General features: G+C 39.7%; 1 protein-coding gene across 2 annotated transcripts; it reads left to right on the forward strand.

Moving 5' to 3' along the window:
* Positions 1-1,039: 1,039 nt before the first annotated feature.
* LOC107816092 (zinc finger CCCH domain-containing protein 19-like) lies at positions 1,040-27,108 on the forward strand. Of its 2 annotated transcripts, XM_016641769.2 has the most exons (11): positions 1,192-1,336; positions 1,427-1,473; positions 1,635-1,794; positions 10,259-10,338; positions 18,561-18,748; positions 19,586-20,519; positions 22,983-23,092; positions 24,392-24,451; positions 25,469-25,519; positions 25,757-25,827; positions 26,357-27,108. In XM_016641769.2, the coding sequence occupies exons 3-11, from the start codon at positions 1,688-1,690 to the stop codon at positions 26,808-26,810; spliced, it is 2,055 nt and encodes a 684-aa protein (XP_016497255.2). In that variant the 5' UTR covers positions 1,192-1,336; positions 1,427-1,473; positions 1,635-1,687; the 3' UTR covers positions 26,811-27,108. The 2 variants fall into 2 exon arrangements, with proteins under 2 accessions (XP_016497254.2, XP_016497255.2); XM_016641768.2 differs by lacking the exon at positions 1,427-1,473 and having other exon boundaries at positions 1,040-1,336.
* The last annotated feature ends 15 nt before the right edge of the window (positions 27,109-27,123 follow it).

Raw genomic sequence — 27,123 nt, forward strand, 5'->3', positions numbered from 1 at the left:
TCATCCTATAGAATGGAGCTCTGATTTAGATGAAAATCAAGGAACTCTAAACCCTAGTACTGGAGGACTTATGAAATTTGATAAAATGAAGGATCGTGAGGAGTTAGCAAAATTGATTGCTTTGGGTTGTCTACCTTTTTCTTTTGCTTCTTCATCATATCTGACTATGTATATTCAAAGGATTTATAATCCCGTATTTAAAGGTATCCCTAGAAGTACTTGTAGATTTGATATCTTTAGACTTCGTGGATAATATCAGACATACAAACGTTATTTGTTTGATCACCTTGCTTGTAGAGTTTCTCTAACTTCTGATATTGGACATGTTGTAAATGGAAATGATTATTTGACAATTACATGTCATTGGATAGATAATAATTATTGTATGCAAAAAACGTATTATCGATATGATGAGATCAAAGCCATACTGCTATCTTTATAAGTACTACTATTTGCGAAGTTATTGAATTTTATAATCTTAATAAGAAAGTATTGTGTATGTCTTTTGATAATGCTTCTATTATATTCTATTATCTTAAATTCTTAATGAAATATTCAAATATAAGGATTTTAAAGCCTTTGCATCATTTATTCACACACTCTTTTTATAAGATTGTTTTTTTGTTTTATATTTTTACTTTATCTTAATATAAATTACGGTAGTTATACAAAATACAAAAAAAATAATAATAAAAAAACCCGGCCCGACCCGACGCCTTTGGCTCGTAACCGTTCCGGTTCAATAAAATATCGGATGGGCCCGAACCCGGTTGGCAAAACCCGGTATCGGCCCGGATTGGTGATCGACCGGTCACATTTTTCTTCAACTCGGACCGGACCGCCTGCCCCGTCACACATAAATTAACATAAACAGTCGCCTACCCAACAACTTAAACTAAAGATAGTCAGTACAAGTATAATATGTATTTAAGTTATGTATTATATATTTATAGGTATATAATTATATATAATTAATGTAAAAACTATGTATATGACCGGCTATTTTTGCATAAATAAAAGCTAACTTTTTAAAAGAAATAAGCAATTACTAAAGACATTGTTTAGTTGTTCGTTCCAAACTGACAATTGTATCCATTCTTCTGTCAACTGTTTAGTGTGTGTCAGTAATTCGTCTGTCCTGTTGTTTATCGAAGTAACTTAACTTTGTTGTAATCTAACATAGATTTCTCCAAATCCCACTTGATTCTTCTTTCCTGAATAGGGCTCTTCTCTTCAATTCAAAACCTTATTACAACAATCTCTCTTTCTCTTTATCCCTCTTCTCCCCCCCAATTGTCTATCCAATGGTAGCAGAATCAGCTTTCTGTTGAAGAAGGTTAGACAAGTAAAGCTAATTAATTTCTTTTTTGATTTTTTTTCTTGTGAACATCTTTTAGTTGATCAAAACGACATTCATGTTTTCTAGGTAAATCGGTGTGCGAGTTGTCTAAAAATCTCCATCTTTTTTTTTTGGTAATGATTCTTGTGATTTCTTTAGAATTTTATGCTTTTTCTTATATTTTTTCTAAAAGGGTTTGTTTTCTTTAAATTTTTGCACCAAGAAAAAAAGATCATCCTGTCTGCATTCTAATTTTGATTATCTGAACTAAACCAGTGGCTTTTCTTGATTACAGTGAAGTGGGTCTCTGGTAATAAACTTTTGGCCTATATATATCAAAGAACCTCAATGGCGAAGAAGAGGGGCAGGCCCAGGAAATTGAAGAAAGAAGAAATAGCTGAAGATTGGTGCTTTGAATGTAAAGATGGAGGAGAGCTCATGATTTGTGATTATGGGTAAGTCATTTTAGTAAAAACCATTTTATTTTTATACGACGAAACAGTTGAGGTATACCAAGCTAATCTGAATATAAAAGTTACAGTATTTTTTCCCCTTCTTGTCGGGCTTTACTTTGGTCAATGAAAACGTGGTCATGAAATGTGGGAACTTTAATTTTTTTTCTGGGTTGAAAAAGACACCTTTACTAAATTTAGGTCAAAATTGACCCTCTGCATGGTGGTTTTTACATGGATGGTGATGGAACTTTTTGTCTTTTTCCAGAACCCTAGGCTGTGTCTTGTCTTTTTCTATATTTTGCGTTAACTGGCCCTATAAGATTTGTTGATGTGAAGTAATAGCCACTGTTTGGCTTTCTGGGGAAAGGTTATTTTCTTTTCCGTGACAAACCATAAATTTCTGTGGATAAACTCAAGCTTGCTTGCAAACATTGTTAGTTGGCTCCTCATAATTCAAAAAAAATGAATGAAAAATGAAACAGGTTAATTCCTTCAGTTTTCAGCTGGGACTTCTTTTATTAGGAACTTGTCAACTTGACTTCTATGAAACGCAAAGTCTGTAGATTTACAGATGTCCAATAACAGCCTTGGATGCTAGAGTGGGGTGTGAGTGGACAGTAATTCATAACCTCATGCTCTACTTGCTGGCACAATGTATATACCTTCGAAAGAAAGGGATGGCATAGTAATTCTGGTCAACATTACTTTTAATGAAAGGATAAAGTAAGAGTGTATCTTTGGAATGTGAGGGGATGAATCACACGGACAAAAGGAGAAGTGTAAAAGGAGGGAGGTGGATTAAGTATGGTATTCCGATTTGAGGGAATGCGGGGCCGAGAGAAAATTGGAGGTAACGGAGGTAAAAAAAAGGAGAATCCATGATAGCAGCTCTTAGAAATTGCATGGAAAAAATAAGGGAGGTTCGTGATAATTTTTCAATCTTTTCTAAATTTCAGAAAGGCGTGCTTCGCTGAGGCGAGGATGCCTTGTCAGCGACTAAAAATTTAAACGTTGGGAAGTTTTGGTGCTTTTTGGAATGTATATGGGTCGGCGGGGAGGGTCAAATTAGAGGTTTTGGGTTGAGTTTTTTTTTGATAAGGTAAATTGTATTAATCAAAAGGGGGAGAACTCCCGTATACACGAAGTATACCAAAGACGTAGAGAATTTACATCAGAACATGATTCTCTACAAAAGACGCCCAATCTTCTATACAAGTAGGGGCTAAATGAGTGCACCAAAAAGCGATCAAAGATAAAAGACTATTCTTAAGATGTGAAAAAGGAGACTCAATCTCCTCAAAAGCTCTCCTATTTCTCTCCCCCCATACTACCCACATGAGAGCTAACGGGGCGAACTTCCACGCCTTCTGCTTTCTTCTTCTCCGAAAACCGCCCCAGCTATGTAACATTTCCTTTACAGTGCTTGGCATCACCCATTGAACACCAAAAAGATTCAGGATTGCCCTCCACAAAGCAGAGGACACAGGGCAATGCAACATAAGGTGATCAACTTCTTCCCCTGAGCTTTTGCACATGTAGCACCAACTAACAAGTGTAATTCCCCTCTTTCGGAGATTTTCAGCAGTCAAGATCACTCCCTTTGCCGCTAGCCATGCAAAAAAGCATACCTTCGTGGGCGTCCTAGGAATCCAGATCGAGGAGTATGGAAAAGTGGTCTCCTCTCTCACCAACATACTCTGGTAAAAGGACTTTACGGTGAACAAACCATCGCCACGCAAGCCCCATCTCCAAGAGTCACAGGATGGCTGAAGCCTGTCTTGCCCGTATAGCAGCGCCAACAAAACTTGGAGCTCCGCAATCTCCCAATCTTGCATGTTCCTCCTGAATGAGAGGTCCCATACTACCCTCTTCAAGCTCCTTGCGAATCTGTTGGACCATCAGTTCTTTCTGGTTTGAAACTATGAAGACGTGGGGGAAGGAGACCCTGAGAGTATCCTCTACACACTACCTATGATTCCAAAAGCTGATTCTCCTTCCATCTCCCACCCTGTAAGTGACCTATGATTCCAAAAGCTGATTCTCCTTCCATCTCCCACCCTGTAAGTGATGTTGCCACTGAATGCTTCCCAATTCTTCATGATACTCCTCCATATGCCACAACCGAAAGGTGTTGTGATCGCCTTGGTCCTCCAACCCCCTCCCGTTGAGTCGTACTTTTCTATTATGACCTCCCTCCATAGAGCATGCTCTTCTACCCCGAATCTCCACAACCACTTTCCCATTAAAGCTCTGTTAAAAACCCTAAGATCTTTCACTCCAAGTCCACCCCACTTCTTTGGGGAAGTGACTGTCTGCCAGTTCACTAGATGAAACTTTCTAGTTCCATCCGCCGCATCCCACAGAAAGTTCCTTTGAAGTCGCTCCAGTTTTTCTGTGATGCTCACCGGTGCTTGAAACAATGATAAGTAATAGGTGGGCATACTCGATAAAGTGCTTTTGATAAGCACTTCCTTACCTCCTTTTGACAAATACCGTTTCTGCCACCCTGCTAATCTTTTTTCAACCCGTTCGATCACTGGATTCCAAACCGTAGTATCCTTATATGAAGCGCCCAAAGGGAGACCCGGGTAAGTAGTGGGAAGGGAACCCACCTTGCATCTGAGAACACTAGACAAGGCATCAATATTAGTAACCACACCTACCGGGAAAATCTCACACTTGCCGATGTTGATTTTGAGTCCTGATACTAACTGAAACCACTGCAGGACCTGCTTCAGGTAGGTCAACTGATTCATGTCGGCATCACAGAAAACCAGTGTGTCATCCGCAAAAAGCAAATGTGAGACTCTTCGGGCACTGAGCACTCCAATCGGAGCTGAGAATCCTCTTAAGAAACCTCCGCCCGCCGCACGATCCATCATCTTGCTCAGAGCATCCATCACTACATGGGGGATTAAGGGGGTCTACTTGCCTGAGACCCTTGGAGCTGCCAAAGAAACCACACGGACTACCATTAACCAGGACAGAGAATCTGACTGAGGAAATGCAGAACTTTATCCATCCCCTCCATCTTTCCCCAAACCCCATCCGCATCATAATGACGTCCAGGAACTCCCAATTGACATGGTCGAAAGCCTTCTCAAGATCCAACTTGCATAGTAAGCCGGGTTCTCTATTTTTCCTTCTGGAGTCTACAAGTTCATTTGCCACCAAGGTAGCATCCAGTATCTGCCTACCTTCCACAAACGCATTCTGGGAGGACGAAACAGTCATGTCAAGTACCTTCTTAAATCTGTTGGAAAGCACTTTAGAAATAATCTTGTAAATGCTCCCCACGAGACTAATATGCCTGTAGTCTCTGATACAAGATGCATCTTCTTTCTTAGGCACAATAGTAATAAAGGAAGCATTGATACTTCTCTCAAAAACACCATTCGCATGGAAGTATTCAATGGCTTCCTTCAACTCCCCTTTGATGGTGTCCCAGAAGAACTGAAAGAAAGCCAAGGAGAAACCATCAGGCCCGAGGGCCTTATCGTCAGCACAACACGACACAGCCTTGTGCACCTCCTCCTCCTCGAAAGCCCTTTCTAGCCACTCACTATCTCCCTCCCCTATATGGTTGAACTCTATTCCCCCAAAGTAGGCCTCCAACTAACTTCCTCTTTATATAAGTTCTCATAAAAACCCGTTATAGCCCCTTTTACCTCCTCCTCTCCCTCAATCCTCACCCCATCCACAACTAAAGACTCTATGAAGTTTCTCCTTCGATTTGCGACCGTCACCCTATGGAAAAACTTGGTATTCGAATCCCCCTCCTTTAACCAGAGCACCCTCGATTTTTGCCGCCAACTAGTCTCCTGAGCTATTGCTAACTCGACTATTTCCCTCTTAACCTCCCCCAATCTCTCTTTCTCAGATTCGTCTAACTCCCCCGCCCCTTCCCCTCTTTCTAAGTCCCCCAATTCATGCATAAGCTCCCTCATTTTAACCTCTACCCTCCCCAAAACTTCCTTATTCCACCTAATAATATCTCCCTTGAGCAATTTGAGTTTCTTCGAAAGACGGTATGAAGGTGACCCTGATACCCCGTAGCCTGTCCACCATTCTTTCACCTTGTCCCCGAATCCTGGCACTTTCAACCACATGTTTTCGAATCGGAAGGGAGCACGCACCCCCTCCCTCTGCATCCATCTAGCAAAATAGGCAAATGATCTGAAGTCAACCTGGGTAAAGGAATCTGCAGCACATTCGGCACCAGCTCATCCCACGAGGGAGATGTCAGGAATCTATCAAGTCTAGACCTTGAGTTGGAATCCTCCGCCCTGGCCCAAGTAAACCTTTCCCCTGACAGAGGAAGGTCAATGAGAAAGTGATCATTGATGAAGTCAGAAAACTCCTCCATGGCCCTCGAAATCCCACTACACCCTAATCTCTCCTCCGGGAATCTAATAGTGTTAAAGTCTCCCCCTAGAACCCATGGAATGTCCCATTCCCCCATAATATTGGCCAGTTCCTCCCAGAAAGACACCTTGGACCCTTTCCCTACCGGCCCATACACTCCCCCAAATCCCCACTCACTCTATCTTTGACGAGAGCTGCCAAAGAGAAAACTCCCTTCCTAATCTCCTTTACCTCCAAGCTTCTATCATCCCACATAAGTAGAATGCCCCCGGCACTTCCGCTGCTGGGACCCAATCATATTTCACCCAACTACCTCCCCAGACACTTTTCATGATCGCATCCGACAAAACTTCCATTTTGGTCTCCTGAAAACAAACTAGGTTGGCACCCCACTCCCTAACTCCCACTTTGATGATGGCCCTTTTGTTTGGGTCATTCATCCCCTTGACATTCCATGAAAGGATCTTAACTTCCATAAGCAACAATAGCCCCAATTTTCCCACCCCCCTAGCCGAGGTCCCTTTCTCCATGTCACGCACTCGACCCCTTCTCTGATACACCACTACATCCCCTATTTTATTTTGATTAACACCTTTACCCAACTCCCTCCCCTCGCCTTCGTAACAAGGCTGTTTCTCCATCTCCCTCAACAGTTCTAGCACCCTATCTTCCTTCCCTTCAAAAGAAACACCTAAGAACTTCCCAAAGTTTAATAGTTTATCCTCCATCCATAAGGACATATCCCCTTCTCCAATTCGTGACGAAATTGGACATGCGTCTTCTGTAATTACCTTTTCCTTGCCCCTATCGGAGGAATGCAAGACCATAGCATTGCTAGTAATAGGAACTCTGGGTGCTGGGTGGATCACGTCGTTTCTTTGAGAGGCACCAACCTCAGGAATTAATGCCTCTCTTGGAGGAGATTGTATTGTAACCTCAGCATATCTAAGCACAATGAGAGATGAGGGGGCGATGGAGCTGGGTCCATCAGAGGCGGGGGGCCGTGGAATAACACCGCTAGCTTTAGCCGGTGCTGCCCCTGGAACAATGGCCGAAGAGGGGCACAAGTCCCTAGTGCTTGGTGAAGAAATAACACTGTGTGAGGCATCATTGGCAGAAGAAGGAGGAGTGACTGCTCCCATATGTTTAGGAGCCTTAACGGACGCAGCTTGATATAAACTTGGGGCCCTTTGGATCGATTCTAATAGAATTGGGAAAAGTTGCTGGGCCCATGTGTGGAGGCCCAGGACTATGCTTGCTGAAATCTTTCCCGACCCTATAATTGTTAAAAGAGTACCGACCCATTCTACCTTTCCAGCCCGCATCACTAACCCATTCACGTCTTTTTCTCCTGTTAAAATTTTGTCTTCTGTTCCCAAAATCAAACCTCCCGTCACTTCTCGATCTACCGTCTGTTTCCAGCTTAATCCACTGATCCGGTGAGCCCTCCCCTCCCCTCGGAAACTGATTTCCCCTTCCCTCCCTTCTATTTGACCTTTCCTTTTCTTCCGCCAAAATCACAGGCATAAAGATAGGGCGAAATTCAGGGCTCAACCAAACCCTGTAGCTCAAATAGCCATCTTCCACCACAGTGGAGACAGAGATTATGCCCCCTTTCCTCACCACATGCCTTACGCGCGAGAGATCGTGCAAGCTGCAAGTGACATCAATGAAACCCCCACAGATTTCCCCAACCTTCTTGAATAGGTCAAGACACCAGAGATGCACCGGGAGACCCACCATGTTGACCACCAATGTTTCGCCAGCGAAACGAGGGTCGAGACACCCATCGTGCTCCACCCATCTGTCTAACTTTAAGAAATCCCCGTCGAGCCACCTGTTTCCTCTGACAAGAATTTCTGAAGCTTGAGACTCGTCGACGAATCGAAAAAGATATTGCGTGTCCCCCAGTTGCGATATTTTCAGCCCGTCCTTGACGTTCCATGCCTCTGCTGCCCAGTTCCTAACAGCTTCTAGAGAAACAACCCATTTGGAGAAAGACCCAATCAAACAAGAGTCCAAGAAACCTTTATGCCTGAGAGTGTGCTCCTCAGACAGCGAGAAGTGTGGCTCCTGCCCTACGTCAAGCTTTCGCTGGCATCTTTCCCCAAGTTCGAGGGCTGGCCAAGATGCAGCTTTGCTAAAAGACATGCTTTCCAATTTTCTAGATTCTAGGGAGAAGTAGGAGCTTCTCTCTGTAGAGTCCATCATAGCTAAACCAAGAGCCTCGCGAGGAGACTGACTGAAGAAGAGAAAGTGAGAGGGAGTGAAATCTGGCCGGAAAAAGACACCCCAGTCGCCGGAAAATAGCAAAAGTGGTCGGAAATTGGAGGTTGATGGATGGGTGAGGTCGGAACAGTCTCGCGAAGAGGCTGTCTGAAGGAAAAAAGTTGGGATCTGGCCTGGAAAGGTGCCACGCGCCGGCGCGTGGGCTAGGGGTGGTTGGAGATCTGCCGCACGTGACGGCGCGTGGGGTGTCAGATCCCGGCGATTCTTTTTGGGGTAGTGTCGCGACAGGGTTGGCTCTCGGATGGTGGTGGTGAGGTCCTAGGATTCATGATTCATGGTGGTGGTGAAGGGGTGGGTTGGGGTGTCTGTGTGCTACAGTGTCTTAGAAGGGGATTTCTTTATTCCTTTCCAGGTTCATGCTTCTAAAGGAAGTGTTTCTATCTCCTACTACAGTGATCCTATGATATCTATCATTGAATCTGCATCCTGTACAAAATCTTCCTTACACCAAAAGTGAAACAAAAATAAGCAGTTCATCTTGATCTTCTGTAAGGAGTTGCTGTGTCCTTCAAAACATCTACTGTTAATGTTAAGAGTCCTTCATGACCTTACTCTTTAAGAATTTTTTTTTGGGCTGAGTTATCCACCTCTATGGTGGAATGGGATTTTCCATGGGTTGGGGGGAGGGGACCTCAAAATACTATTATTAGCTTTCTGGAGGAAATGATGGGATGCAGAACAGTGTCTAAGGGCAATGGAGGAGTTCTGGAAGCTCATTGATAACCATTATCTTATTAATCTTTCTTTCATTGGGATTGGCCAAAGGCGGAGGAATCGACATCAAGATCAAGACTTGTTAGATTCTTGGTGTCAACCTCCTAGGAGGAACAGGTAGCAAATGTGCTTCAGATTCCCTTGCCAGCGCTAATCTCGCCCTACTCTCCCATCATGCTAGACTAGAAGGTAGTAGAGGTACAAACATGCAAGCTCATCTCAGATTTGAGAATCTGCAGCTAAAGGCAGGATTTCAACATAGAGTAGCGGGCTGGTGCAATGGATTTCTAATCACTGGCAAACCATCATTCCAACTTGCAAAGAAGTTAAAAATGCTGAAAGGGGCATACATGTGTGGAATAGGGAAGTTCTTGGGAGGGTAAATGTGAAGAGAGCTTATGAAGGAGTTGGGGGGAAGTTGAGAGGGGCGAAAGGATGACGGGAAAAGAGAGGAAGAAGGAGGCGAAGAGAGAGATAACTACGTCGGCAATAGCTCAAGCGACTAGTAGGAGACAAAAATCGAGGGCTTTATGGTTGGAGGAGGGGTTTTTAAATACACAATTCTTTCATATGGTAGCAGTAGCGAATAAGAGGAGAAATTTAGCCTATGGAATTGGATGAGGGGTATATTAGGGAGATGAGGTAAGGGCAATAGAGGAATTTTTATAAACGCTTGAGTGATTATGTAAGATCATTTCTACATTTTATTGCACTTGCTTGAATACAATAATGCTTTTGTCTTTCTCTCTCTCAACTTAGGCCATGTTCAATTGAGAAAGCGGAAGTATGGATGAAATACACCGTGTATCTTCGAGAAACAGTGGCACACTAGTAATAATAAGCATGTCCTCTAATTTAATAGATGTAAACAATCTTTTCTACACAGTCCGTATGCAAAATTAAATTCAGTTTCTTGGGGTTCATTCACTCTCGCCGCAATTGCAGTTTATTTCCTTTCTCATAACTCAAAGAGTTAAAGAAGTTCACGGTGCACCGTGATTGATTACTTTTGCTGCTGATGTTTACCCTTTGACTTGGTGACTAATTTCTTTCTCTACATGTACTTTTACTAAATAATATATTTTTTATTTTGCAGGCAATGCTTGAAAGCGTATCACCCTGAATGTGTGGGGATAGCTGACTCGTTTCTGACAAGTGATAAACGTTGGATATGTGGCAAGCCTCTTAATTCATTCTCCTTCAAGCAAATTTAATATTTTTAAATTTACTCTTTCTCCTTTTGTTTTGTCTGTAGTATTTCTTCTTTTGCTAATTTATCGATTTTGAATTGCCAAAGTGAAGCGTTAAAGCATACTGTATATTGAGCGAGAAAAGGCAATTGGATTTTGAGTTCTGTTATATTTAGATTTTTCAAAATAATCACTGGAAGAAAAAACTGCCTTTGCCATTTTTCCATGTATACTAAAATGAAAAGAGATATGATATGAATTGCTCTCCTTAGATTAATGCTTAACTACCTCGCCTATTTACCCTATCATAGTTACTTGGATGAACTAAAATAGTTTTCTTTGATGAAGAGACAATGTAAAAGGGACAATTAATTATATAGTAGGAGAACTGGAGAAGTCCCTTGAAACTATATGTTGTCTACAAGGAATTACAAAGATGCCACTTTGACAAACAAGGTTTCCAGTGATTTGAATGTTTAGGAAATACTTGTTGTAAGCTGGTGATTTTTTGTTTTTTGTTTTGCAAGTAAATAATTCTCGTTAAGGAATAAGTTTCCAACAAGGACAAATGATTCCTCCTGTAATGGTATGTCGTCCATAGTTGCTGAAGTTCTCCTTCATGCCAGTTTAGCCATTTTAGGAATAAAGTTAATTTTTTGGATCCATTGTAATTACACTCTTATCTTGCCTCAATGGAATCTTTTGATGGCTGGATGCTACATTTAAAATCTTAACAACTTGCTAGTTATGCTCAGCTGCCTTTGGTCGCTTATGCACTAAAGTGTTGCTTTTAAATTTGCTCATTATAAATCATCTTTGTTTTCTCATCCAAATTTATGAACCACATTGATCTCCACCGGAGCAGTTCGGGTATTCCAAACCTTCAAAAATTCCAAAGTTTGGACTCATCAGTCCACCAAACTCATCACCTGAATCTCCCTCTTGTAATAAAAGTGATTCTGCTGTTGGTTTCAAGGTAAATATGAAGAGAAAATTTGCATTGGGGAGCCAATTCACGTGCTTTCCATATGGAACGGTTACTCTTGAACATTGTTTCTATCAGGTGATCTAGAATAGCATCCAGCCAAACAATGTTGCAAAACATGGGTAAATAAATCGGTGCAAAACTGCTCCTATTAGGCAGGGTGGCTACGTTGATAACCAATTGTAATACTGAAAAATTGCTGTATGGGATTGTTTTTAAGGGTTGGAAATCTATGTGCATTTTATTGCCTGTAAAAATATTTATTACTTGTAGACATTAGTTAAACATGTCAAAACTAGGGAATGAATGTTATATGGCAATAATTACTTGAACGTAGTTAGTGCCTACGCGCCTCACGTGGGTTTGGACGAGGAGGTTAAAAAATGCTTCTGGGAAGATTTGGATGGGTTAGTGCGGGGTATACCGTCCACCGAGAAGCTTATTATAGGGGGTGATTTTAACGGCCACATTGGGAGGTTGCCTGGGGGATATGACGGTGTGCATGGTGGCTTCGGTTTTGGAGATAGAAACAGAGGAGGTACTTCATTGCTGGAGTATGCTAAAGCTTTTGAGCTGGTGATCGCTAACTCGTGTTACCCGAAGAAGGCAGAGCACCTGATAACTTTTCGGAGTACGATGGCCAAGACCCAGATTGATTATCTACTTCTGCGGAAATGTGATAGAGGTTTATGCACGGATTGCAAGGTCATCCCTAGTGTGAATCTTACGACCCAGCATATGTTTTTGGTTATGGACTTAGAGATCAGGTGGACGAAGAAGAAGAGGGCTATGTCTGGTATACCTAGGGTCAGGTGGGGTGCATTGACCAAGGACAAGGCCCAGGAGTTGGGGGAGAAGTTGCTGGCTATGGGGGCCTGGAGGAGTAGCGGGGACGCGAGTTGTATGTGGGCTATGACAACAAATTGTATTAGAGAGGCGGCGAAGGAGGTGTTAGGGGTTTCGAAGGGTTTTTCTGGTGGCCATAAAGGGGACTGGTGGTGGAACGAAGAGGTTCAAGGAAAAGTGAAAGCTAAGAAGGCGTCATATTTGAAGCTAGTAGAGAGTATAAACGGGGGGCTTGAGTGCTAACAGGGAGGGGTATAAAAAGGCTAGGAAGGAGGCAAAGTTGGTGGTTACTGCGGCTAAGACCGCGACGTTTAGTCGTCTATACGAAGAAATTAGAGATAAAGGCGGGGACAAGAAGCTGTACAGGCTGGCGAAGGTGAGAGAGCGGAAAGCCCGGGATCTGGACCAAGTGAGGTGCATAAAAGACGGGGAGGGTAGAGTTTTAGGGGAGGGGGCACAGATTAGGCATATATGGCATTCTTACTTCCATAAACACTTGAATGAAGAGGGAGATAGGAGCATTGTGCTGGGGGAGTTGGAGTACTCGGTGTGACATCGAGATTTTGGGTACTGTAGACGCATACGAGTGGGGGAGGTTGTAGGGGCTATGCGCAGGATGAGTAGGGGTAGAGCGACTGGGCCGGACGAGATCCCGGTGGAATTCTGGAAGAGCGTGGGTAAGGAGGGCGTGGAATGGCTTGCTAGGTTGTTTAACGTCATTTTTAGGACGAAGAAGATGCCCGAAGAGTGGAGGCGGAGTACGATGATTTCGTTGTACAAGAACAAGGGGGGTGTCCAAAACTGCAACAACTATAGGGGTATCAAGTTGTTAAGCCACACGATGAAAGTGTGGGAGAAGGTGATTGAAGGGAGGTTGAGGAGTAGTGTGTTCATTTCCGAGAACTAGTTTGGTTTCATGCCGGGACGGTCGACTACTGAGGCCATTCACATTGTGAGGAGGAGCAGTATAGGGCGATGAAGAAAGATTTGCATATGGTGTTCATTGACCTGGAGAAAGCCTATGACAAAGTCCCGAGAGGTTCTATGGATATGTTTGGAGGCTAAAGGAGTGCCTTTAGCGTATATTAGAGTGATTCAGGACATGTATGATGGAGCTAAGACACGGGTTAGGACAACAGAAGGAGACTCTGAATATTTTACGGTTGTGATGGGGTTGCATCAGGGATCAACACTTAGCCCGTTTTTGTTTTCCCTGGCAATGGATTCATTGACGCGACACATTCAAGGGGAGGTGCCTTGGTGCTTGTTATTTGCGGATGACATAGTCCTGATGGATGAGACGCTTGGCGTTAACGAGAGGCTAGAGGTCTGGAGACATACTCTGGAGTCTGAGGGTTTCAAGTTGACCAGGACCAAGACAGAATACTTGGATTGCAAGTTCAAGGGTGTTACCCAGGAGGCTGACGGGGATGTGAGGCTCGATACGCAAGTCATTCCAATAAGAGAGAGTTTCAAGTATCTGGGATCTATAATTCAGAAAGACGGGGAGATAGATGAGGATGTCACACACACCGTATCGGAGCAGGGTGGATGAAGTGGAGGCTCGCTTCCGGGGTCTTGTGTGATAAGAATGTGCCGTTGAGACTTAAGGGTAAGTTCTACAAGGTAGTGGTTAGACCGACTATGTTGTATGGGGCAGAGTGTTGGCCAGTCAAAATCTCCCATGTCCAGCAGATGAAAGTAACTGAGATGAGGATGTTGAGATGGATGTGTGGGCATACTAGGTTGGGTAGAATTAAGAATGAAGTTATTCGGGGTAAGGTGGGAGTGGCCCCTGTGGAGGCTAAGATGCGTGAGGCGAGGTTGAGATGGTTCGGGCATGTTAAGAGGAGAAGCACAAATGCCCCAGTCATGAGATGTGGGAGGTTGGCCTTGGGAGGTGAGAGGAGGGGTAGAAGTAGGCCAAAGAAGTCTTGGGGAGAGGTGATCAGGCGAGACATGGCGCAACTTGAGCTAACCGAGGACATAACCCTAGATACAAGGGTGTGGAGGTTGAAGATTAGGGTAGAAGGTTAGTAGGTAGTCGTGCGTTTCTCTTTGACTTCTATAGTTCGATAGTATTAGTGCTAGTACGGTACCCTTTTTTCCTTAGTGTGCTATATTCACATGTCTTGTTCTGTTATTACTTGTCATCAGTAATTCCGTAGTTTGCTGGCAGTACTTCGTTCATATTCTCGTTTGCTGCCTTGGATTTAGTTTTCTACATTTATTGTCTTGTTATTACTTGTTATCGGTACCTCTTTCATATTCTCTGTTGCTATCTTCGATTTAGTTTTCTAATTATTTGTCTTGCTATTACTTGCTATCAGGGTTTCTTTCATCTTCTTTAGCCGAGGGTCTATCGGAAACAGTCTCTCTGCCCTGGCAGGGTAGGGGTAAGGCTGCGTACATCATACCCTCCCCAAACCCTACTTGTGAGATTATACTGGATTGTTGTTGTTGTAGATTGTCTCTCAACTTGCTCTTTATGTGTAGCCTAATTTTTTTTCTGATTATCTATCCCAATTTTATTTATAAATGTATGGCGCAAGGTCAACTATTTTTGGATTGGTTAGTCTGTTTAGTAAATGACTTGTCATGGCTGATGCTTGTACTTCCTTAATCAGCAAACACGAGTCTATTTGATAAGTTTTACGTTTTTAAATCTTGCTAGAGTTTTTATAACCTTGTTCAACCATACTTGTTTTTGAGTGACTTAATTAGTTAAAATCAGTGAGCATTACTAGGACCATGTATTGATTTTTTTACTACACTTGATTTAAGTTTTCAATCAAAATTTTGAAAGATCAAGATGAGAGAACGTAGATCGACTGGCCACAATGCAATTGGTGGAAGTAGGAATAACCAAAAGATATTTCTGTTGCATTTTGATTGGGTTCATTTTAATAAACTAATAATTGCAGCACCTAAGGGTATCCTCTAGTGGCCAATAAAGTGGGTAAAAACCTTGGAGACCAGGGTTCAAATCTCGGACAAAACACTAGGTGATTTCTTCCCATCTCCCTAAGCCCGGGTAGGCAGAGCTACCCGGTACCTGTGCTGGTGGAAAGTAGCAAGCACCTGGTAGCGTAGTCGAGTTGCGCACAAGCTGGCTCAGACATCACCCAAGTAATAGTTTCATTCTTTTTGTAAGTAGTAATAATTGTATTATTGTACGAGAAAATTCTCTTGTATACAAGTGCTATACAAGAGTAGAGAATCTAACAATAATATTAATTATGCCTATTAATTATGTATGAATATATGCTAACTTCATGGGTGTACCAAAACTTTACAAAAACGAAGGAGTTCTTCTAATTTAGGAAGAGTTTTTCTTCCCTTCAAAAAAAATCCTATTTCTCTTCTTCTATATTGTCCACATAAGTACTAAGGGTATACATCCCATGCTATGCTCGTCATCTTTTTCTTTCCGAAGGCCTAATTAAGGAGCATGTTTTTATTCATAACACACAACCCATTGTACTCCGGAGAAATTCAAAGAGGCTCCCCCACAATTGGTGCACAACCTTGTAGTGCAAAATAAGATGGTCCACGTCTTCCCTAAAGTTCTTGCACATGTCGCACCAACCTACATGTGTTACTTCCCTGCTTCTAAGGTTCTTGAGAGTAAGGATGGCCCCTCATGCCCCTAGCCTAGTGAAAAAGCAAAGTCTTCTTGGTGTTCTATGTTGTGTCTTCTGGTGTCCTCTATGATAGAAAGATTCAACCGAGAAGAGTCCAACTTTCCCATCCCAATTCCAGATGTCACTTGTTACATTTTGAGAAGAAAATATTGACATGTGTATAGTAAACTCTTAATAGTTTTGAGTTAATAGTCTCCAACCAATCTCTAAAACGATGGCCTAGCGGCTAGGAGCTGGAATAACAACCTTGGGAACCAAGGTTCAAATCCAAACGGTGAGTAGTTATCCAGTAGTTGGAAGTAGCAGATGTCCAAACAATTAGTCGAAGTGTACGCAAGCTGGTGTAGATACCACAACGATATACATTTCATCAGAAGAAGAAGAGAAAATCTTCTCGATGAATAGCAGATTTCCAAAAGCAATTTTATTCCAGCTAACAAAGTTGATATTTCTAATACTTAGTATTAAAATATTTTAGAAAAAATCTTTGGAGTGTTATTGTCATAATTGAAGGTGATTGGTACGTAATTGTCATAATTCGATCCATGGAAGCATCCACTAATGCTTACGTTAAGGTAGACTGTCTACATCAACCCCTTCAATCCCTTGGTGTGCGGCCTCCCGCGGACCCTGCATGAACACGGGATGCTTTGTGCATCAAGTTACCCTGATATGCAATACATAGTATATTGTTGTAATTAACCTAAGTCGTTCAAGATCTTTTAATCTCCCTCCATAACATATGTTTCTTTACAAAGATGATGGATAAAATAGAGATAGAAGTTTTAATGGAAATTTTATTATGAATTTATGATAGCTCTTTAAACGAGTTTGCATATTGCCAAATACCATTATATACTTTTTCCGTTCCTAAAAGAAAGTCGTACTTCTCTTTTTGGTCTGTTCCAATTTGGAGTTCAATTTCCTTAAATAGAAAGTCTTAGATATTTTATACAACATAAATATTTTGTAGGACCACATTACCATGATGAATACAATTTTCCTTACTCCATTCCTCAATAACACAAAAATTAATATTTGATCTCATGTGCTTTCAAAAACAAATATTGAAGAACTGATCTTGTCAATCCTTCTCTTGTTACAGCGCCAAAAATTAAACGAGGAAAATACATCAGTATGGGGAAGAGAAAAAAGTTTGCTTGAGGATTGATTATGAATCTATTCCATTCTAAATGCACAAAGCTTAACTTGTAGAGTTTTAGTTCTGTTGATGGCATATGAAAAGCTCTTGTTGATTTTGAGTGATGAGGAAACCAAGATCGAGAAAGATTTGAGACAACCCCTCTATAACTTTTAATGTCTAGCTATGGATGATTTTACAGCAAATTGGTCCATGTTTTATAGATCAAATCATATTCTCTAAGAATGTAAGCATGCAAGCTTCAACAATAATTTGCATATTCAGACTCAAAGAGTTAATGTGACGTTTCCTCTACACCTACTGATGCAATATCTTGGCAAACTAATTTCTTAAACTTCATGCGGAGTCAAATTGATCAAGCAAGATGAAGCTGAGATTTTTGTTACAAAATTTGTGGCATAATAGAAACTGAGATACTTGTTTTTCAACAACATATTTAACAAAAGCACCACTATTCCTTATGTAGCTTCTTTTTGCTACTTTATTGTGAAATTTTTTGCTAACTGTCTTGGCACAAATGGAAAGAGTTACTTTCTAGGCAATTTCGGAGGGTCTCACATTTCTCCGTACATAGTCTTTTTGATGCAGTTGCATGGTGTTGGAGAAAACCTACTCGTAGAGAAAGGAAGGAGGATAACTGCTCTTTGCTAGAACCAGTATTTTTCTTTATTCCTTTGTGTAGTTAGTGTTTCTATTTGTTGCACAAGGCAGGAGGAAAATAAAAATAGAAAGGAACCAAAAAGAAGATTAAAAGTATTTGGTGGCTAGCCCTATTTCAGGATGAGCAAGTATGATAGTGTTGATTTAATCCTGAAATTAAAACTGCATAAGGAATTGTTTTCTCATTATTTGGAGATAAAATTACGATAAGGAAATTGTTAAGCTCAAAAGTAGTCTTAGATTTTAAAAAAGCCTTATATGTAGATACAAGTTTGAATTTCGTCACCTAACTGAAGCCATAATTCTCTAGGGTTCGGTCTCTTTAAATCATAAGTGCGTATGCTTAACATACCTTGATTATAATATGATAATATACTTGAGTCAAGAGAATATAAAAGGGCTTAAAATAGTAATATACTAAGAAATGGATTGTTGGAATCACATTTTCTGGAGTGTTGAGTTTGATTTAGAAACAATTTTGCCTCTAAATTACAAAAATATATTAGAATAAATTCAATTGTTTTATTTGGCTCCAAATTGATACTGCACCACTTTTTGGAATGATGAACTACAATGCTAGAGTATATATGTGGTAACTGCTTCTGAAATAAATGAGTTTGTCTGTAATCTCAAACACATTAGATTGCACTCAAATATTTTTAGTGTGAGAAGGCACGGGAGAAAATATGTTATTGATATTGGATGATAAATACAATACAAGAGGTCCCTATTTATAGCTATACAATACAAGGAGATATTACTCCTCTTCCAATGTGGGACAAGACTACACTATACATATCTATAAACTAACATTTAGTTTGAGTACTTATCTTCTGGTCATGTGTTGCCTTTTTCATTACATAGAGTTAAATAATTGTGTGAAAAATATAATCAGTTTTACCATGTTCCAGGATGGCATAAATGCTTAGTTTGCCAGAGAAGTCCAAATTATCACTGTTATTGTTGTGATAGAGCTGTATGCTCTCGGTGCATTGGTCGAGTCGAGTTTGTCCTTCTTAAAGGGAAGTATGGATTCTGCAATAACTGCCTAAAGCTCGCATTGCTCGTGGAAGAAGACGTGAATGTTGATTCTGATGGGGTATGCATGACTATTATGGTTATTCTCAAACTATTAAGTTTTGGTTCAGTACTAATTAATTGCTTACTTTACTATTTTGGAAATGTTTATCTTTACATCTGAAGAAAACTTGTCATGGGAACTATTAACTGAACTAGCCCAGGAAATAACTTGAAATGCACCTTACTAGCATGATGCTTTACAGCATTGACATATAATTGTGTTTTATATTCATGATAGTAGGAGATAAATGAAGCCAAATCTCGAAAGCACTTTGAGACCCAACAGGCTTTGACAATAGGAAAGTATGAGATGCTTTATGTGTCTCTCTTTAAAAAACTATCTATATTCATCTGTGATTATTTTAAAAAAAGTAATAGAGATTATATAAGGAAAAAGACAGAAAATCCTGTTCAATTTGTAAGGTGAACTGTATTTTATGGAAGTTTAAAAAGTTACTTGTCTCTTACAAAGTGGCTTCACACTGGTTTAACAGGAGAGGAGCTCGGTAGACAAAGTTGTATTTAAGGGGCGTAAGTTGGATCATCATTTTGTTGTTTTCTGGATTTTCTTCTTCTAGGGTTCCGAAGTTGAATTTATTCTAGCAACATGTGATGTGGATATTATGATAATTGATCTTTTTTGTCACAAACTCTATTTAACAGCTAACATTTCCTCGGTTTGAGCATGTAAGATTACGTCTTGTGGTTTTATCACTATTATCAGATTGGCAATATTCAGTTAGAGGAGTCTTCTTTTATTTCTTGCTATAATCTTCCTCTCTTATTTGCTCTGTTAATCCAGTAGTTGATGAAGTAATCTGTTTCATTTCTCATACGAATGATTGTTGTTTTCCAGGAAAGCGTAGACCTCAGAGATCGGGAAACATACGAGGGCCTTTTCAGGGAGTATTACGAGATAGTAAAGGAAAAAGAAGGATTTGACAAAAATAGTGTTCTTGCTGCTAAGGCTCAACTAGACAAGGAAAAAAGTTGCCGTATTAACTCTGATTCAGATAAATGTAGTGATGAAGAGGATGAATTTAGTGAAGAAGAGGATGAGCAACTCGCTTCGGACGATGGAGATTTAAATGACGGAGAACCTTACAAGAAAGGACTTAAAAAGAAGAGATGTACACAGCAAAAAGCAAAGATGCAAAGAACAGTAAAGTCAAAGAAAAATGAATTTGTTGGATGGGGATCAAAAGCTCTAATTGACTTTCTTCAGTTTATTGGCCAAGATACTAGAGAAAAATTATCTCAATATGATGTGACCTCGATCATAAGTAAATATGTAAAAGAACATAACCTTATCCATCCAGTTAAAAAGAAAAGGATCGTTTGTGATGTTTGGTTACAAGCTGTTTTTGGGAAGAAAGAGGTCAACAGACACAGAATATATAGCCTCCTTGACAGCCACTTTGTTGAAAATGAGGAGCGATCAGAAAAGGATGAGCTTGATCATGATCTTGAAGACAATGACACAGAAAAGGTGGCTGAGAAAAAGGCTGAACAAAACAAGATGTCCTCAGTCAAGTATTCAACTGCAGCTCAAAGTCCACCTGAACAAAACAAGATGTTCTCAGTTAAGTATTCAACCGCAGTTAAGAGTCCGTTTGCAGCCTTGATTCCTGAAAATATCAAACTTGTTTACCTGAAGAGGAGCTTGGTGCTGGAGATTATCAAACAGCCTCAGCCAATTGAAACAAAGATTATAGGAAGTTTTGTCCGGATCAAGTTAGACCCATGTGATTACAAGCGGAGTAACTCTCATCAGCTTGTGCAAATTGCAGGTTGTTTTAACAATGAGTTCATACTTTGATTTATCTTGAAATAGTTGCCAAACATCCCTCGCGTCTTCCATAAGAAGTTTTTGGATAATTGGACAGTAACTTACCAGAAGGCCTGTTTTTTCCCATTTTGATTGATTTATGTTTCCTTCACCTTTTGTTGTTATCATGTCATTGATAATATGTTCAAGCATCTAACTATAATGTTCCTAATAGCACATGAAATGAAAGTGAAACTTGAAACTCGTTTTTCATCTTCCCATGAACTAAGGGTGTGTTTGGTAGGAGGGATTTCCCATTTTCCCATGTTTGGTTGGCTTAAATATTTTGAAAAATATTTTCTTCATGAACTCATTTTCCTCTAATTGGAGGAAAAATGTTTTCCCTATCAAGAGAAGGGAAAACTTTTCCAACCTTCCTTCCATTCCCCATCCCCACCAACGCCCACAACCCACCCCCACCCTAACTCCACCCACCCTCGCCCCACTCCCACCCTAAATAGAAATATTATTAATAGCACTTTCTTTTCATGTTATAGATAGATTTTTTTTTCATTTCAACAAATGAGTATTTTTTTTTCATGATATAAAAAAAGTTTTTTTTTTTTCGTTTTAACAAAAGAAAGTACTGTCTTTTCATGATGTAGAAAAAAAAATTCTTTCATTTCAACAAAATGAGTACTTTATTTTCATGTTGTAGAAATAGTACTTTCTTTTTCAACAAAAAAAAAAGTATTTTTTTTTAGTATGGAGCACTAAGGGGGGGGAAGCATAGGAAACATAGGGACTTGAGGGAAGGGAGATGAGAGTAGCATAAAAAAATATTTTCTACTCTCTAACCAAACACTAGAAAATATTTTCCGGAAAAGGAAAACTCACCAACCAAACAAGGGAAAATAAGTGATAAAACAACTCATTTTCCATGAAAAACATTTTCCTTCGTACCAAACACACCCTAAATTTCCTTTTGTTAGTCATTTTGCTGTGTTCTTAATATTGTGAGGACAATTTAGTCTTAACACCCTTCTGTATTTTGTTTGGAACAAACAAACCTTCTATGGTTTTAAATTTTATTATACTTCCTCTGCCCATGTTGTTTGGTACTTTTACTATTTGGGGAGTCAAACCTGTATCTTTCTTTGACTACAAATATGTTAGAATAAGTTTAAATCAGATTTTACCTAAATAATTGTGATTAACAGTAATTTCTATCTTATTTTTAAATATGTAAATATTTTTAAAAAATATTAAAAAGTGAATGTCTGAATTCACATAGAGAATTAAATAAGTTGACTCCGGATTGTACAACTCTTTTCGCGATGGAGGATGACGGTTGCTAAACTTAAACATATTTTCTTCCATCCGGAAGAAGAGTAGAAGACCTAGTTCGACTAGCATCAATTTTGAGAGAGAAAATTAAATATAGGTTACTATAATTTAATTTAATAGGAAGATGTTTTAATGTGAAAGGGTCACAAATAAGGAGCCTTTTCGGTGAAATCTGCTTATCATTTCATCAACATTACTACTAATCCTACTCAAGGATGGCCATGGAAACAAATTTGGAGGGTCAGGGCGCCCACAAAAGTGTTATGCTTCACATGGTTAGTAGCAAGGGAAGCTGTTCTAACTCGGGATAATCTTATTAGGAGAGGAATTCAGCTACAAGCTAGGTGTAGTCTTTGTGGCAAAGATGTGGAGTCAGTTTTCCATCTCTTTATACACTGTCCAGTCACTACTCAACTTTGGCATTTCTATCTTAATTTGGCTGGAATCTCATGGACAATGCCCAATAACACTGCACCTCTTCTAAGTGTAACTGGAACAATGGAGGTGCAAATATTAAACAGAAGAAATGGTAGAAAGTAGTTCATGCTTGCATCTGGTGGGTCATATGGAAGGAAAGGAATGCCGGAGTTTTTGAAGATAGGCCTAGCTCTTACCAGAAAATTAAGCTTAATTGTTTTTTGTTATTTTATTTTTGGTGCAAAGAGAGCTATAGGGAGGATGTACATTCTTTACTAGATTTGCTAGAAGAAATGTAATCGAACAGAATAGGCTACGCAATCCCAAATCTTTTGGGGTCTGAATGTGGCTTACACAATCTCTTGTAAATATTTTACTCTTTTATAAAATTTATTACCATTATCAAAAAAAAAATTAATTTAATAGGATGTGGAGAAATTTGAAAGTAAAAATTTGAAATGTGAATAAAGTGGAATAGATCACTGAAAAGATATGACATGATGAAAATAAGACAAAATCAATCTATTAAAGATTATGATTAAATTGGGGAGAGAAAAGAGCAAGCAGGTCAAGTAAATGGGATGGAGAGAGTGAGGCAAAGATCATTCAAATCTTATTCCATTCTTACAAGTCTTATATAGAATATTATCTTCCCTTTAAGATCTTAATCTTCAGCTTGCTTCCAAACTGATTTCTTTCTTGTTCAAGCGAGTTTTCTCAGGGATCAAGCACGGATCAAGCGATAACTGCAACAGCGAGATTTTTCTTCAAGTTTCAAATATGTCCACAGATGTTTGCTTGACCATGCTTTCTGATGATGAGTTTTCTAGGGTAACCTACTTCTTTTTAGAAATCGGTCTATTCAATCATTACCTACAATTTGACATGATTCTGCAGCTACATATACCGCAAATGGCTGTGAATATTTTTGTATGCCTGCTCAGAAGTCCACTCAACTTCTTCTCATTTTGAGGAGGCAGATATACACAACCCTTATCATTCTACCAATGCATTCATGAGATATAGAGGTTAAATGTTGTTAATCAAAGTCTTGCATGAACAAATACTTGTCGCGCTTCTAACTTGGTGTTAGATGTCAAAACTGCTGACAGCTTCCTTGCAAAAGAAGTAGTTGCTTTTTGATGTTGATTATTTTCAACGTTATATTTGTTGCTCTTCTCCAAGTGTAAATGAAGCTAGGTGTGCCAAAGCATTATGTTGCTCTTCTAAAAATATCATAGGTTTTCTCTTGTTTTGAGAAGTTGTTGTAATTGGCTGTCTAAGATTTTGGCTTTGTTTCATTAAAATAAGATTTTAACCTAGGTCAAGATCCCAAGTGGAGCCAATGATAGGCTGTGTGGCATGTAGATTAGCTATCCTTTTCTATATCGAATGGAGGAAAATGGTTTTTTTGACCTTTTAGTTAGGAGGAGTAATCTGCACTGCAGAAATCGTATCTTCCTACCTTTTCTAGTTATGGTAAAAACCAAACTCAGTGACTGAAGACTGGCTTCGTTTGGGTTACCAATATTCTCAACTTTGTGAAGCTGAGGTTGTTTTGCCGCGTGATCATCAAATTAAAAGTAATGTAAAATATCATAGGTGATAAGATCTATGTTTGATAGCATTCTAGAGCCACTGGACTGTGCACATGTAATTGGCAGCACTCATATTATTTTGTCATTCTAGAGCCACTGGACTGTGCACATGTAATTGGAAGCACTCATATTATTTGTACAGTCTTTTGAGCATCCTCTTGGTGCTTTTACATTAATGAGAATTGAGAAATACTTATCCAAAACAATTATAGGCCTAATTAGGAAGGTACCTACTGATTGTTCCCTTTTCCATTTACTTTTCAGTTGAGAGTTTGTGATCGTTTTTGAGTATTTTTAATTGTGGAGGACAAAACCCGATTGAACGTTTCTAGTACTCTAGATCTAAATGGAAGCTAGTTTTTTGTTGTTTCAGAATACAATATAGTATCTGACCATTAGTTGATTTGAAGCTGTTACTAGTATTCCTCTATACTTGAGAAACATCCAGTGAGGAACTACCCAGTGACTGAACTCAGCTTTCATGGTTGACCCTTCAACTCAATGTATTTTAACATTTTACTCTGTGTTTCAGGAAGAATGTGATGATCTGAGAGAGAAGGTGAAAAAAGGCCTGCTTAAAAAGCCTACAATTGTAAGTATTTTTTGCTTGCATTGTGACATAACTATTCCATTGAAACATTGTCTAGATATTCTTGGATGACTGAAAGCTTTAATATGTTTAACTATCATATTCTAGCATTTTTACCCCCCAAAAAAATGGCGTGATCTCCCTGTTCGCACTGCTAGTGCAAGCAGTGGTTTCCCTCTAGGACAACCAATTTCTCTTTTATTATTTAATGTTATAGCTTGTAGTATGGATTACAATTGGGAGCTAGTTTCTCCAGTCTAAAAGAATTACAGGCGCACAAGTGAATTCTCAATCTTCCTCTTCGTCTAATCCATTTCCCTTATCGTTGTTGATGGAAAATGGGTCACTACAATGCGAAGAAGGTTGATGGTTAGTTTCTCCAGTCCTGGGCTCTTGCAGTTTAAATATTCCGTGTACTTGATATTGTCCTCAGTTTTGGTGTCACCAAGTAAAAGTGCGTGGTAGCTGGTCCTTATTACTGTCTTCCATTTCAAATAAAGAGCATGCCCCGCTGAAACCCATTGTACATCTTTCTTTTTGAGCAAACACTACAGCGCCAGCAAGTGACTTCCCATCGTCTGCATGTCACATAATTTTCTTTCCTCCCAAAGAACAAGATGACTTTAGAGTTGCATTAATGGGAAGGTTTTAAGGTAACTGGACATTGAATATGTTCATCTAGAACACCACTTCAGATCAGCCGAGCAACGTGATTCAATAGTGGTTACATGGATTCGTCCACTTCTTGCCCAGTGGGAGATAATGAGGGACTCTTCCAGCTTGCCAGTTTACATAATGCCTCTTTTGTTGTTCCCTTTCTAGTATATGGAGAGTCCTTTTGAATTGTGTGTCACCTCTACTAAATGTTTAAGGTATTAGAATGCTTGTACTTTTATGTTGGTCTTCTACATATCTGAAAAGATATAAGCGCAAAGCGCAGTGCATCAAGTTTTCCAGTTATAGATTCATCTGAACTCCAATTTTATTTAGTACTACCATAAAACTCTCTCCTTTTTGCAGGTGGAGCTTGAACAGAAGGCTAAAATCCTTCATGAGGACATCACAAAGCATGTATGGTTTCAGTCTTACACTACTAGTTTATACTCCATCAGCATGAGAATACAGAATATGATCCTGCAACACGGATCAAGTGTTATAAAATGATTTCAGCTTCCATTTCAGTAACATGAAAATATTCTTCACCTGTTTTTTTTGTATCTTAAATCAATGTATTTGCTGAACATCTGAATATCTGATGCCACCCACCTTTAAAATTATTTGGTTCTTCTTTTTCCTTTTTAATGTCAGAGGATTGCTCGAGAGCTGGATTTATTGAAGAAACTCATTGACCGGGCAAATGAGAAAGGATGGAGATATGAATATCCTTTTTTCTTTTCTTTTTTGGTGACTAATAGCTTGTTTGGTCAAGCTTCTCCAATTCTTGAAAAAAAGTGTTTTTTTTTTCAAAGTTGAAGTGTTTGGCCAAGCTTTTGGAAGAAAAAAAAAGTGTTTTTGAGGTGAAGCAGAAGCAGTTTTGGAGAAGCAGAAAAAAGTAGCTTCTCTCCAAAAGCACTTTTGAGAAAAATACACTTAGAAGCTGTTTTTAAAAGCTTGGCCAAACGCTAATTGTTGCTCATAAGTGCTTTTCAAATTAATTAGCCAAACACAAACTGCTTTTCGCCAAAAGTACTTTTTGAAAAAAGCAGTTTTGAGAAAAATCACTTCTCAAAATAAGCCGATTTTTGCAGCTTAGCCAAACAGGCTATAAATAACATGACTTTCTGTGGATCACCAATTTTAGCGTCTCTTCCTTCTCATTTGTGTGTGTGTATTGTTGTCTCGCTGTTCTTCATCCTGGTCTATTCTGCAAAGAAAGGAAAGTGTTTCCTTAACCCCTCTGGTCTTTACACTTTTCCGGCATTTGGAGAGAAAAAAGCTCCTACAGCAACCTTCGTACCTGTCATGTGTGCTACAGAATATTCCCGGAGTGATTCCTGAGGAAGTAGAGCTTGAAGCTCTGGCTAAGGATGAGAGCGATGGTAATGAGATGCAGCAATGCTCAGATAAGACAACCCCTCCAAAGCAGAATATTTTGGGAGTGATTCCTGAGGAAGTAGAGCTTGAAGCTCTGGCTAAGGATGAGAGTGATGGTAATGAGATGCAGCAATGCTCAGATAAGACAACCCCTCCAAAGCAGAATATTTCGGGAGTGATTCCTGTGGAAGAAGAGCTTGAAGCTCTGGATAAGGACAAGAAAGATTGCAGTCAGATGCAGCAATGGTTGGATGAGACGACCAAAGTTGTCATATGCAAAGAGGAAGATGGAGCAGCTCGTGAACCCTCTCCTTCAAAACTTCAGTAGCTCGCTTCTAATGGAGGGGAAAGATGTGCATCTATCAGTTGCAGATATTACCTTGGTATATTAGTTGCTAGAAAGGTTATTCAGTTCTAGCTTTGTTTTCTATATTATAGCCAGTTAAACTTTTTCCAGACTGCTCTAGCTATAAGAAAAGCCGGATGAACTCGTTGTAAACATTTTGTGCTTGAACTTTTGGGTCTTCCCTGTTGTGCACACTGAAAAGCGGGGAGTCATTTACAAGTAGGCATATTAATGTGGAAAATCATCTAAGTGGTGATATGAATGAAATTTAGAATTGGGCGTCCTTTTCTCAGAA

The sequence above is a fragment of the Nicotiana tabacum genome, chromosome 19 (genome assembly GCF_000715075.1).
Source record: "Nicotiana tabacum cultivar K326 chromosome 19, ASM71507v2, whole genome shotgun sequence".
Lineage (NCBI taxonomy): Eukaryota > Viridiplantae > Streptophyta > Magnoliopsida > Solanales > Solanaceae > Nicotiana > Nicotiana tabacum.

What these genes read in the sequence shown, in the direction of transcription:
- LOC107816092 (XM_016641768.2), top strand. Translation starts at nt 1,688, where the DNA reads ATGGCGAAGAAGAGGGGCAGGCCCAGGAAATTGAAGAAAGAAGAAATA. An exon ending in TGAATGTTGATTCTGATGGG is followed by an intron (nt 18,749 to 19,585) that starts GTATGCATGACT and finishes GTTGTTTTCCAG; the next exon opens with GAAAGCGTAGACCTCAGAGA. An exon ending in ATGAGGACATCACAAAGCAT is followed by an intron (nt 25,520 to 25,756) that starts GTATGGTTTCAG and finishes TTTTAATGTCAG; the next exon opens with AGGATTGCTCGAGAGCTGGA.